Source organism: Tiliqua scincoides, chromosome 4 (assembly GCF_035046505.1).
Source record: "Tiliqua scincoides isolate rTilSci1 chromosome 4, rTilSci1.hap2, whole genome shotgun sequence".
In the NCBI taxonomy this organism is placed as follows: Eukaryota; Metazoa; Chordata; class Lepidosauria; order Squamata; family Scincidae; genus Tiliqua; species Tiliqua scincoides.
Window position 1 is genome coordinate 116,028,230 of NC_089824.1, and position 12,695 is coordinate 116,040,924.

Genomic DNA, 12,695 nt, shown 5'->3' on the forward strand with positions numbered 1-12,695 from the left:
TTAAGGTATTAAGGGATGAAACTAAAAATGTCTGGTTTGTCTTGCTTCAAACTGCTTGATGAATGGTTGCATTTTGGCATAGCAGTTCCATTTTTCTAGGTCAGGCTCTTTGTTACTATTTAAGAGTTATCTCAACTAGGAACATGTTACAACCGACTTCTATTAAAAATAGAATCTTGCAGCTCCTTTAAAATACCTGAAAAGTCACCATATTTTCTACATGGAGGGAGGAAATTTCTCTTTGTATTGAGGAGCATTCCATTATCAGAAACCCTACCCACAGTATGGTGCTAAATAAGCCAAACAGGCGCAGTACTACTGAGAGCTGGGCCAAAGTGAGGAAACTGGCTTAAGTAGGAATACGTCTTGTCACAGACTTACACTATCCTATGAGTTCTGCACACAGAAGCAAAAGCATCATTTCCAGCTATGAAATATAAAATTATGAAATAGCTGGAAACCTATTGAAGTAAGTAAGAAAGGAAGTAAGAAAAGGAAGTAAGGAGATTAAAGTCAAGTTGATTGCCAAGTAAGAAAAATTGTTGTCTCTGCCTCCTTGTATGTGCCAGTAGAGGTGTTTGGTTTTTTTTTTCCTTTTCTCAGTCTTTAATTTTGTTAAATACATTTTTCACACTATAATAACTTTGAATCTGTAGCTAGTTATGAGGAGCAGAATGCCATTAGACTGTGGCATTAGTGCACAATTCTGTGTAATTCTGGAAATCAACATGCTTGAAGCCTAAGCTTGTCTTTTTACCCACTGGGCAACTGTGGGCAATTCTTTCATTTCTCTACACATCACTTTCCTTATGTATATTCGTCCCCCCCCCCCCACATCTTTGACTCCAGTATCTGCAGTTTCAATTATCCACTGTTCAGAAATGCACCATTGTGCCCCCCATTGTGTAAATCACTTATCTGCTTGTGTATGCAACCTTTCTGTCATTGTTCCTGGGTCTCACTGACTTTTTGCTGACTGAAAAATGGAGGCAGAAAGAACTCACAGGCACTCACAAGAAGCAAAGCAAAGGGCTGAAAAGAATGCAACACTAAGCTCTTTGAATTCTATGATAAGCACTGCGTTCTTTTCAGCTCTCTGTCTCACTTCCTCTGAGTGCCAGTGAGTGCTTCCTACATCCATTCTGCAGTCAACAAAAAGCAGTGTGACCCAGAAACAGCAACAAGAAGGCTGCAAACACAAGCAGATAAGTAACTGGCATGATGGAGACTTGATGTGTGGGTTTTTGAACCTTTTTGAAGGGTTCCCTTTTATCCGTGGTTTCTGTATCTGAGGGGGCATATTCCCCCCTGGATACGGGGGGGACGGACACACCTGTTTTTAAATAGCTGACCAAACAGAACCATTTCCTGGTGGCTTATTCTGTTGGGTCAGATACAGGTTGATATTCACTGTCACTTTATCCCAGCCTCAGATTTGGATCATTTTTACCCTTTGATAACCTTATGTTGCTGCACCGAATGGGATCAAGAGTGTCACTACTGGATGTAACTTTCCCAAAACTAGGTAGACCTTCTCTGTGGGATTATCTTGGAATAGAGAAGGCAATAGATGTATTTTCACAGGGATGGAAATCACAGGGATGACTATTCAGAGCCTTTTCCTAGCAGGAGGCAGAAGGAGAAAGATGTTCCTCTCTGGTGCCATCTGTTACACACTTTATTACTCTTCCCCGTTTCCTGAATAGCCCAATTAACCCACCTGTGCTTCCTTTCCAGTGGCAGGATCCTGTATAAGGATATGTACAAAATAGTACGGGTGATCTCGCCTCCTCTGGGCCTGGGAGAGAACTGCCCCTACAGGGTGGCGTGCAAGGTTTGCCTCCCAATCCCCAGCCACAACCCGGCAGTAGGGACACATCCATAAAACCTCTCCTTTCCCCTCTGCTCTGCCACTATTTCACCTCACAAGGGAACCGGTGTTGCTTTCTTTCGAGTTTAAAGAGATCCACATCCTCTCAGAACCAGCAGCTGTTATACCCAGGGAAAGATGGGGCAAGAGGTTTTTAATTATCTGCCTAAATGAAAGCAAACTCAAATTCATGCATATCCCCATGTTTCCCTATTATAATTGCGTCTTTGTGTGGATTTTAATTGTAAGCTTTGGGAGCCACTCTTGGCTGAAAACTGGGGTGTAAATATAATGAAGAAATTCATTATCCAGGAACTAGAGTTCCTTGACCTTTTATGGGTTGATTGTCTCCTGTTGCACAAAGAGGACATTTGGAAGGCATAATCTTGGCTTCCATAATCAGAGCCCTCTGTGGGGGCATATTTTTTGTTATAAATGTGCATTGTTCTTGGTATTTAATTGATATGGGTGTAAATACAGAATTAAGGATTAAGAAGAAACAGTACACAATGGAGAGAAAGTACAGAGTTGTCACTTGTTCAGTTATGTTCAGATGCCCATTTGTAAACCTGCTGGAATATTTGTGCCCGCTATCCTGAATTGTACTATTGCAAACTCTCAAAATCACTATCCTTAGGATTCAGGTGAAGTCTCCCACTAATGGCACACGCCTGTACGCACACACACAGTTGTAGACCAGATTAAACTTTCTCAATTGGTGCTTCTCTTATATTTAGCAGGGGAAGAGTCCCTCTTTGCCCCAGCACAGTGTCTTTTCTGATGGGTGTTTGATGGTGGTGTTCTGCATTCTTTTTTTAGATTGTGAACCCGGAGCCGTTTAGATATTAGCAGCTCTGTAAACTGCTTTGTGAATTTTTTTGATGAAAAGTGGTATATAAACAAACTTAATAATAATAATAATAATAATAATAATAATAATAATAATAATAATAATAATAATAATAGTACAGGTGAGTGTTGCTTTGCGACACAGTCCAACCAACGACGGGCAGCATATATGACGCTGCCCCTGGTCCCTGCACACACACCCCCAAGCCTCAGGAAGCGAGGGCAGCTCAGCTTCCCCTTGTCCTCGAAGGCTTCGTATAGCGTCACACCTTACTTGATGACAGGTGCAGGTCCACACCCAGTTGCTAAGCGACACACAACGGTAATAATAATAAAGCATTATTTTGAGATATTATTGGAAAAACAGACATCACCCAAGACCTGGCAGTAGCTCAAAAAAGGCAACCTGAAGAAAAAAACAGAGGACCTAATAATGGCTGCACAAGAACAAGCATTAAGAGCAAATGCAATAAAAGTAAAAGTTGAAAAAATGACAACAAACAGCAAGTGCTGTCTCTGCAAAGAAACCGATGAAACAGTGGACCACCTAATTAGCTGCTGTAAAAAGATTGCGCAGACTACAAGCAAAGGCATGACAAAGTAGCAACAATGATATGCTGGAACATCTGTAAAAAATACAGCTACATGTGTTGCAAGGCCAATCAGCAACTTAGATAAGCAACTCAGAACGACTCAGTACACAAGCATGAAGGTTTATTGAATTGTATACAATTGGTCCACGGGACTCATGTCCAGAGCATGGACCCCGTCTGAACACTGGTCCTTAACTTTTATACCACACAATCCTTTGTCTGAAAATCTAGACTTCTCATTTGCTGAAAGTTTGACATCATAAATGGGGCTAACTCTTAATAGAATGTAGCTAAAATACTATTTACATACAAGATGTATGTAAATAGGTGGGCAACAAGTGAGCAAAACCATTGATTGGCTCATTTAAATACAGGTGGGGTTTCATCTTAAAACTTTGCCAAAATTACACAATTTCCAAAAGTTTTCAAAACCAGTAGGGTTCGCTGTAACATCATTCCATCGAGCACTGACCCCCACTCACATTTATCAATCTAATTTGGGACTTTTTTGAGAAAATAGGTTTTTGTACTATCCTCAATAAAGAAAACACACAAACACTTAAACACAGGTGTGAAGACCTTAATTTGGCAGAACTTCTAACCTATTTATTGTCATATATTTCTTTCAAACCCTTAATTAGGATGGCCTTACTTGAGCCACCCCTCTGATCTCTTCTGCATCTTTTCTCCTGGTTTTAGTAAATCTCTGTGGGCCCTCTGCAAACCTCTGCAAACCAAAATCTTTTTAAACTTCCTTTTAACAGTTTTGAATGAATGAATGAATGAATGAATGAATGAATGAATCTTTATTAGGCATAGATAGAGAAATCATAAAAGCAAACATAATTAGTCCTAATCCCGTTTATCAAAAACGGAGTTAAGATACTAAATTACTAATAAAACATTTACAGTTCAACATAAAATATCAACATTTTTGACAAATTACATTAAGAAGGCTTAGAAATCACCAAAAGTAAAAATTTAGAAATTCCCTCTAGCACATCTGGTGAGCAGTCATTTAGGGGACACTTCAGTTTTGCCTCATCCGAAAGCCCATTCATTAACAGTTTTACTATATAATTCTATATGACTATTATGACTAGTTACCTTGAGTACTTTGGTATTGAGGGCTCTATAGTGGTGCATATAAGTGACCTGTTCCCTTTTGTGGTTGCCTAGCACCTTGAGCTAAGGCTTCAACCAGCTTCTTGTGATTTTTCATGTATTTTAACATAAAACAAGCCAAACCTTCTCTGCATATGTGATTTCTTTTTAAGAAATTCTTCTCCCATTTACCTTCCTCAGACATTACATGCCAGGCAAACTATTTGACGCAACCCTGCTGCCCCCTCTTTTCATCTCAGTTGCAATTCGAACAACAGACTCTTTCTTAAGGATGGTCCTGGTTATCTTGTCAAATGTATTCTTTTCTAAATTCGTCTCCTGCAGCTGTCTGCCAAGAACATTCTCGCCATCCGATAAGGATGTTACTTCTTTCTGTCTGTTTTCTTAGCACTTCTTTAAAATCAAGCATTTTTATTCTTTAAGACTTTCTTCTAATCACTACCATATGTTGGTTATACTTTAAGGCAAAGGCTGTAAACATATGTCCCCATATATATTTTCCTTTCTTTTGAAAACTTAGAATAATAAACAAGTGAGTCTTGGCACCTGGCATCATGATGTGCTCTGCCAAGAAGGAGCACAGAATCTTTCTTGTTGCCTTAGTTGCTACTCCCTTTCTAAACTCTAATGTGTGTAACTTCTGTGAAACTAGCAAACAGCTTCTAAAAATAATTTTCTTCAAGCAACTTGTCCTTGTTCTCTGTATTTCTATGCTTTTAACCAGACTTTTAACCTTTTGCACAAATGGTATCAAGCTGCTCTTTACCATGGTGTAATGCTATAGTATTAAAATGACTTTACGGTCTAGGGGCAAAGGTCACCGTTCCTCACCTGTAGCCAAAAACCGGTGGGACCACAAAAGTTGTTGAAGATGATAAAATATTATGAGATTTCTGACTACAGACAGACAAACATCTGTTGCACAGTACACCAGACACAATTGTAGTCAAGAAAAACAAGTCAAATTCATTGATTTAGCAATACCAGGGAATAGCAGAGTGGAAGAAAAAGAGCTGGAAAAACAACAAAATACAAAGATTTACAAGTAGAAATTGAAAGGCTGTGGCAGAAGAAGATCAAAGTGATCCCAGTGGTGATTGGAGCCTTTGGTGCTATTCCAAAACACCTTGAAGAGCACCTCAACAGCGTAGGGGCCACAGAAATTACCATCAATCAACTGCATAAAGCAGCATTATTGAGAACAACTTACATTTTGCGACGGTATTTATAGGATAAAATCAGGCATTCCAGGTCCTTGGGAAGGACTTGATGTATGGATAAAACAAACCAGTCAATAACACCTACCTAACTGTGCAAAAGTATTATTATTATTATTATTATTATTATTATTATTATTATTATTATTATTATTATTATTATTATTATTTATTATTGGGGCCCAACTAGTAACTTATGCTAGCTACAGAACCAGCAGCTGTGTCATGAGAAATAATAATAATATCTGGAAAGTTTAAAGCCCAGTCATTCTTTGTTTTTTTATTCCTATGTATTCTCAGCAGCAGCATATTTGGTCAACAGCCCAGGTGAAAGTAAATGGAAGTTCTCCAGTGCTCTTTGTTTCTCCCACTGTTACCTTAAGAACATAAGAACAGCCCCACTGGATGAGGTTATAGGCCTATCTAGTCCAGCTTCCTGTATCTCACAGCGGCCCACCAAATGCCCCAGGGAACATGCCAGATAACAAGAGACCTACATCCTGGTGCCCTCCCTTGCATCTGACATAGCCCATTTCTAAAATCAGGAGGTTGCATATACACATCATGGCTTGTAACATGTGATGGATTTTTCCTCCAGAAATTTGACCAATCCCCTTTTAAAGGCATCCAGGTGCTATCACCACTTCCTGTGGCAGAGTTCCACAGACCAACCGCATGCTGAGTAAAGAAATATTTTATTTTGTCTGTTCTAACTCTTCCAACACTCAATTTTAGTGGATGTCCCCTGGTTCTGGTGTTGTGTGAGAGGAAAAAGAGGATCTCTCTATCCACTCTGTCCTTCCCATGCATAATTTTGTATGTCTCAATCATGTCCCCCCTCAGGCGCCTCTTTTCTAGACTGAAGAGGCCCAAACGCCGTCGCCTTTCCTCATAAGGAAGGTGTCCCATCCCAGTAATCATTTTAGTTGCTCTTTTTTGCACCTTTTCCATTTTCACTATGTCCTTTTTGAGATGTGGTGACCAGAACTGGACATAATACTCCAGGTGTGGCCTTACCATCGATTTGTACAACGGCATTATAATATTAACAATTTTGTTCTCAATACCGTTTCTAATGATCCCAAGCATAGAATTGGCCTTCTTTACTGCCACCACACATTAGGTTGACACTTTCATCGAGCTGTCCACCCTCCCCCCAGTTCTCTCTCCTGATCTGTCACAGACAGCTCCGAACCCATTACCCTATACAAGAAGTTTTGATTTTTTTTGCCCCAATATGCATTGCTTTACACTTACTTACACTGAAACACATCTTCCATTTTGCTGCCCATTCTGCCAGTTTGGAGAGTTCCTTCTGGGGCTCCTCACAATTGCTTCTGGTCTTCACCACTTGGAAAAGTATGGTGTCGTCTGCAAACTTAGCCACCTTGCTGCCACCTCACTTCCTTCTAGCCGCGTTCACTACTTTGAAGCTGTGCCTAGACTGGGAGGAAGTCTTTAGAAGACATCATCAATACTTAGGGATCATCAATACGTAGAGATAAAAATCCCTACGGGGGTTTAGAACAGCCTGCCTATGTAAACCGCCTTGGATTAAAGTCTGAGGAGAAATCTGACAACCAAAGAAAGGCGGTTTATAAATACCTGTATAAATAAATAAATAAATACTTGACTGTTCCCATTCAGGGACCAACCACTTGTCTAATCAACAACAGCCAACAAAAGATCTTTAGACATCTTGGCAATTACATGTTTTATTTCCTGTGTATATGTTACTACTCTTCCAAATTTTCACTAAGTTTGGATTATATATAATTCTGAAGAAGCAAACTTTTAATATTCAGCATTATTCTGTAGCTCTGAAGGTCCAGTCAAACTGGAGCCATTTTTGAACTCCATTTCATGCCTTACCATTCTTTTCCTTGCAAGGTTTTACTGCAAGATCTCAGAGCTCTGATTTGCTCACCGCGAAATTATATTTAATTCTCATCTAGAAATGTCCAACTGTGAGCACTTGGGACTACAGAGCTTGAAAAAGGAATGAAGTTTAAAACTATCCATCTTACTTTGAAGCCAGAAATTTTCCAGAGAGAGAGAGTTAGAAGGCCAGAACTGTCCTGGCATATAGAAGCACATCGACCAGTCACACTTCCTTGCTTAAAGAGATTTCCATACAAAAAAAAGGTTTAATGATTTGCTAAGCACCTTAAGTATCATCCGCTGGTAGGGCATCCTAGAAATACTGGATAAAGACAAGTTTAAAGCAGGGAGAAGAGAAGATAATATTTGAAAAATTGAGTGGAAAACTTGCAAAATAATTGTGCATTACAAAAGACAAGATGGTAAGGGCAGTTACAACACAGTTGTTGTTATTTCTTGCATATCACAGCTGCCTGTTCTTTAGCTGAACTTGGCATTAATTACTGGTCGGGCCCCACCCAGGGGCCTAGGATGTCATAATGTATTAATATTATTAAGAATACTTGTATACCGTTGAATACTTGTATACAGTATAGTTACAACATTATGATTGAATTGATAATGCTCTTGAAGAAGGTATGACTTTAACACCTGAAGAACAGTCCAGTGTTTAAATCTTGATGTGTCCTTGTTTGTCTGAATAAAAATAAGAGGGGAGCCTTTTGGACAACTTTGAACTGACTTTACAAGGCACAACCCAAAGCTGCTCATATGGGATAAGGTGAGGAAATCTTGTGGCAGTGTATTAACACAGAGTTTAATCTAAGGTCAGGCTTGAGTATGTCAAGCAGCAGAATCTATGCCAAGGGCCTGGAATGCTTTCCTCCCAAATTCCATAGAGCTGTTCCAAGAAGCAAGCAAGAGGAAGCTCTTAGGAAAAGAAAATGGAGAGAAGTCTTCCTTCAGTCCCACTAATCCCCCTACTTACTGGTTCAAGGAATAGAGTTTTCAAATCAGAAAATGTGACTTTCAAACAATTTGAACCTTAGTACTTTTTATAAATTAAACACTGAATATAGGTCAGACACTTAATGAGAGAAATAAGAAATACCTCCCTGGTCATGACCATAACTGCTGTTTTTGGAAATGGGGGAGCCCAAATGAATCCTCAACCTCAGAAGGCAAAACAGCTGCCTCTGCCGAGACTCTTTAAACTCCAACTGGGTGGAACTTGAAGTCGCATGTGGGTGGGTGAGAGCATGGCATGTAGAATTTCCTTCCTGGTTTTATTTTCTCCACCACTTAGCATGCCTTTGCACCAGTGCATGGTGGGAAAGTGCTCCATCCCCACAACTAGATGGAAGCCACTGGACATGCTCCTTTGAAAAGTGACCACTGGTTCACTGCCCTCCTATGCAAGATGCTGCTTTCTGATTGCATAGACATTACCAGAGTGGGGTGTTACATGCCACTTCAGCCACGGGTTATCTGACAACATGAATCATAGGACTTGGTGGAAAAGAAAGGAACTGCTGAGGTCAAGGAAACAGCTCTGGTTCCACTCATTGGCTGAGGTGTGCATCACCATATCCTGAATAACCCCTTGTTGGAGTGTTGTGTATCTTGATTTATACCACTTGCACACAGCCCTGGGAACTATGTGAGGCAAAGGCTATATCTGCAAGAAGGACTCGTCCAAAAAAGCAGCAGTAGAAGCAGCGATCCAGAAAGACAGGTGGTTCATACTTGTGGTGTTCCTGGGTCTGTGTGAGGGGTGCTATAAATCCACACCAGTGCAGGCTCTCATGTCTAATTTGCATTGATTAATGGGTTTCCTGTTCTCTTCCTGTTTTGTCTGTTTTTTTTTTCTCCCTCTCTCTCTTCTGTACCCAATATTCTGTTTCATGTTGATTCTTTTGGTCCCTGGGAATGCCTTTTTCTCCTTTCGTTTCTCTGCATCGTCCTCCCCGTTCCCTTTGTCCTCTTTCCCCTTCATGAGCAGTGGCCGCATCCATTACACTGAGATGTATGAAATGCTGACTCTCATGTCCCCACCACTAGGCCTCGGCAAGAGATGTCCTTCCAAAGTTGCTTATAAGGTAGAACAACACTTCTTTCCTCTATGGGCTAGTGATCAACGAAAAGTGGGAAAGGCTTAAATGGGATGGGTGGGTGGATGGGAGAACTTCCAGTAAAAAATAAAATAGGAAGCTGTTTAATTTGGTCAAGGATGATTTGATTTCAAGGGAAACTGCTTCGTTTAAGTGTTTAACTGTCACTCTACAGTGCATGTACAACACACTACTCACTGCTAGTTTGCAATGGCAGCATCATCACTACAGGCAGAGAATCAGTGAAAAAAGCACAGCAGTCATCTTTAGTATAGATCCAGAAGATAAAAGAATATGAACCATTTGTACTGTGATACAGTGGTTCTCAAACTTTCATCACTGAGATCCACTTTTTACAATGAGAATCTCTCAGGACCCACCAGAAGTGATGTCATGACTGGATGTGACACCATCAAGCAGGAAAATTTTTAACAATCCTAGGCTGCAATCCTGCCCACACTTACCCAGGAGTAAGTCCCATTTACTATTGTTGTTAAAAGCATATACACGGTAGCCTGTTAAACGTACAGATGTGTAACATTTCCCCAAATGCAGTTACATACCATAGTAGCAACAATTAAAAATAAAATATTGAAATGAATGGGGACCCACCTGAAATTGGCTTGTGACCCACCTAGTGAGTCCCTACCCACAGTTTGAGAAACACTGTTGTGATATAATGGAAGAAGAAACCCTAGGACTCATCTTTTTCAAGGCATGTTCAGCTTGGGTGAATAGTTACATTTGTTTCATAATGTACTAATGTAAGATAACAGATTGAGGGCCCGGAGTTCAGTGGTTGCTCATGCAGAAAGTCCCAGGTTCCATTCCTGGTATATCTAGTTAAAAGAATCAGGTAGCAGGGCTTACTTCTGCCTAAGTCCTTGGAAAACTGCTACTGCCAGTCACAGTAGGCAAGAATGGGCTAGATGTGCCAGTGGCATTATACCCATTTAGTAAACCATACAGATTATTTTATTAGACTAAGACCAGGTGATATAAGGTCATTCAATGCTTCACGTCACACACAACTCTTCTGTCTGATAGTTAGAAGCTGAAGGCTTGTAGTACGTAATTGACAGAAGCTGTTCGAATAAAAGATAAAATCATGCCAGTTCTAAACAAAAGATATTTCATTTGGCAGAGAGTTCGGAATGACATGGGGAGAGTGGGAACATACTCTAAAGAATATGCAGATGTACAAAACGCATTCGACTCTGCTGACTGATAGGTGTTCAGGGATAGGAGGATGAAGGTCTCATCCTATAGAAGTATAACAATCTCACCAGCTGAAATACTTTTGGTAGGGCTTTTGGTTTAAAACTTGCATGAAGTGCTCATGCAGCCTGAAAGGTGGGAAGCACTGTCTAATGAATTTGCGCTAGAGAAGGTCCTGCGATATTTGCCTACCTGCGAGTGTGGCTGCTGATTGCATTCAATGGTCCCTCAAACTACAGTGATAGTCCTGAAGGAGTTTCTAGACCTGGTTCTTGGCATACATGATATAAGAGGAGGTTGCAGCTTGGTGGGAGAATGTGCGCTGCTCAGTTCTGGAAAGACAGTCAAGCTGGGTGTATTCTGCTCTGAGGATGCAGTAAAAATTTCAGAGCCCCAGATCCTAAAAGTTTTTGTTTGAGTGGAACAAACTTACTTGCAGTCCTATTCCCATACTTTTGGAAGTACACAGCCCATTTTTTTTTTTGTATGCATGACCTGCATGTCTTGTATGCAGGTTTGAATGTTGCCTACCAATTCTGGGTGTGCAATGCTTCCAGAAGTCCCCAGAATCAGAGTGGGTAGGTGTGGCAAGGGGGTAGCATAAGAATATACAAAGCAATATATACTCTCTGGGAAGTGGATTTGGCCATTTTAGTCCCGTCCCACCCCTTCCCCCAGACAAAAGGAGCATGACCTCATCCACTCCTGCCTTGGTCATCGGTTTCTCTCCATTTACACTTTCTCTCCCCCCACCCTCCTCAACCTCAGATAAGCTGGAACCTTTGCATGGGCAATCATGCTGCCAAACATAATCTCTTTTTTAAAAACTCAAAAAGGGGGCGCCAGGATGTAGCTGGGTATGAGGTTTATCAGAAAGTCAAAAAAGGTTCTGGGATCTGAGATTCAACAAAGCTGGAAAAAAACAAAAAACACAAAATTGCTCTGAATAGGAGATACAGAAGTCCCCCAAAGCTGTCTCTCCTTTTAAAGTGCTGTTTCTTGCCCCCAAATGAATGAGAGGGCACATATTCTTGACAAGCAAAATTAAAATGGCAAAGGGCAGCAAGCAGGCACCCTGAAGGACTGTGGTTTGAGCTGGTGGGGGGATGAACGGGGCGGTCCTTGCCCTCCTTTTTGGCTATGCCATTTTATGCATTCTCAAAGCATTTCTCCTCATATCTTCCTGATATGTTGTCCGATATTGTCTTCCTCCTGCTTTTTTTACTCCCTCTCTTGTGCAGAGACTGGTCCTGATGAATATGCCTGTGGCTGAGGACAACACGGTGCATTTCACTTCCACACTGATGGCACTGATCAGAACAGCGTTGGATATTAAGATTGCTAAAGGTAAAAGCAAAAATGGGATGGGGTGCTAAGGCAGCGAGGCCACATGAGTTACTGCTACAAAAGAGTAGTTGAAAATCTTGCCAGATTCACACCTCAGAAATGGTTGAGATAGACAATAGATATTTTTTTTTATTATTGGCAAGGACTATTTGATGGCACAGTTGCTGCCCCTACAGCAGACTGATTTTTCCTTTCCAGGTTAACACTGAAAAATTCAGTGCACTTATGTGCATTTTCAACATGAAAAAGCTGATTTCCTTTCTGAAACAACTGTATTTTTTACAGGGTTTTAATGGGCACCAATTGGCTAATATTAATTAGTACTAAATACACTAATCTTTGACAACAATGACACACTGCTCCCCAGAATGTGAAGGATCAACATGCTTGTACATGTATGAATGCATAGATACTTCTTTTTAAAAAAGAAGTCAGATAGCCCACCTGATGCACAAGGGCACCAACAATGCAAGTACATTTGCAG

General features: G+C 40.6%; 1 protein-coding gene across 1 annotated transcript in view; it reads left to right on the forward strand.

Moving 5' to 3' along the window:
• The window catches only part of CACNA1E (calcium voltage-gated channel subunit alpha1 E), a 360,216-nt gene that overhangs the window by 312,547 nt on the left and 34,974 nt on the right, over nt 1–12,695 (forward strand). The window contains exons 39-40 of the mRNA XM_066623540.1: nt 9,538–9,634; nt 12,106–12,211. Coding sequence (XP_066479637.1) covers nt 9,538–9,634; nt 12,106–12,211 — 203 coding nt within the window. The remainder of the gene's footprint in view (nt 1–9,537; nt 9,635–12,105; nt 12,212–12,695) is intronic.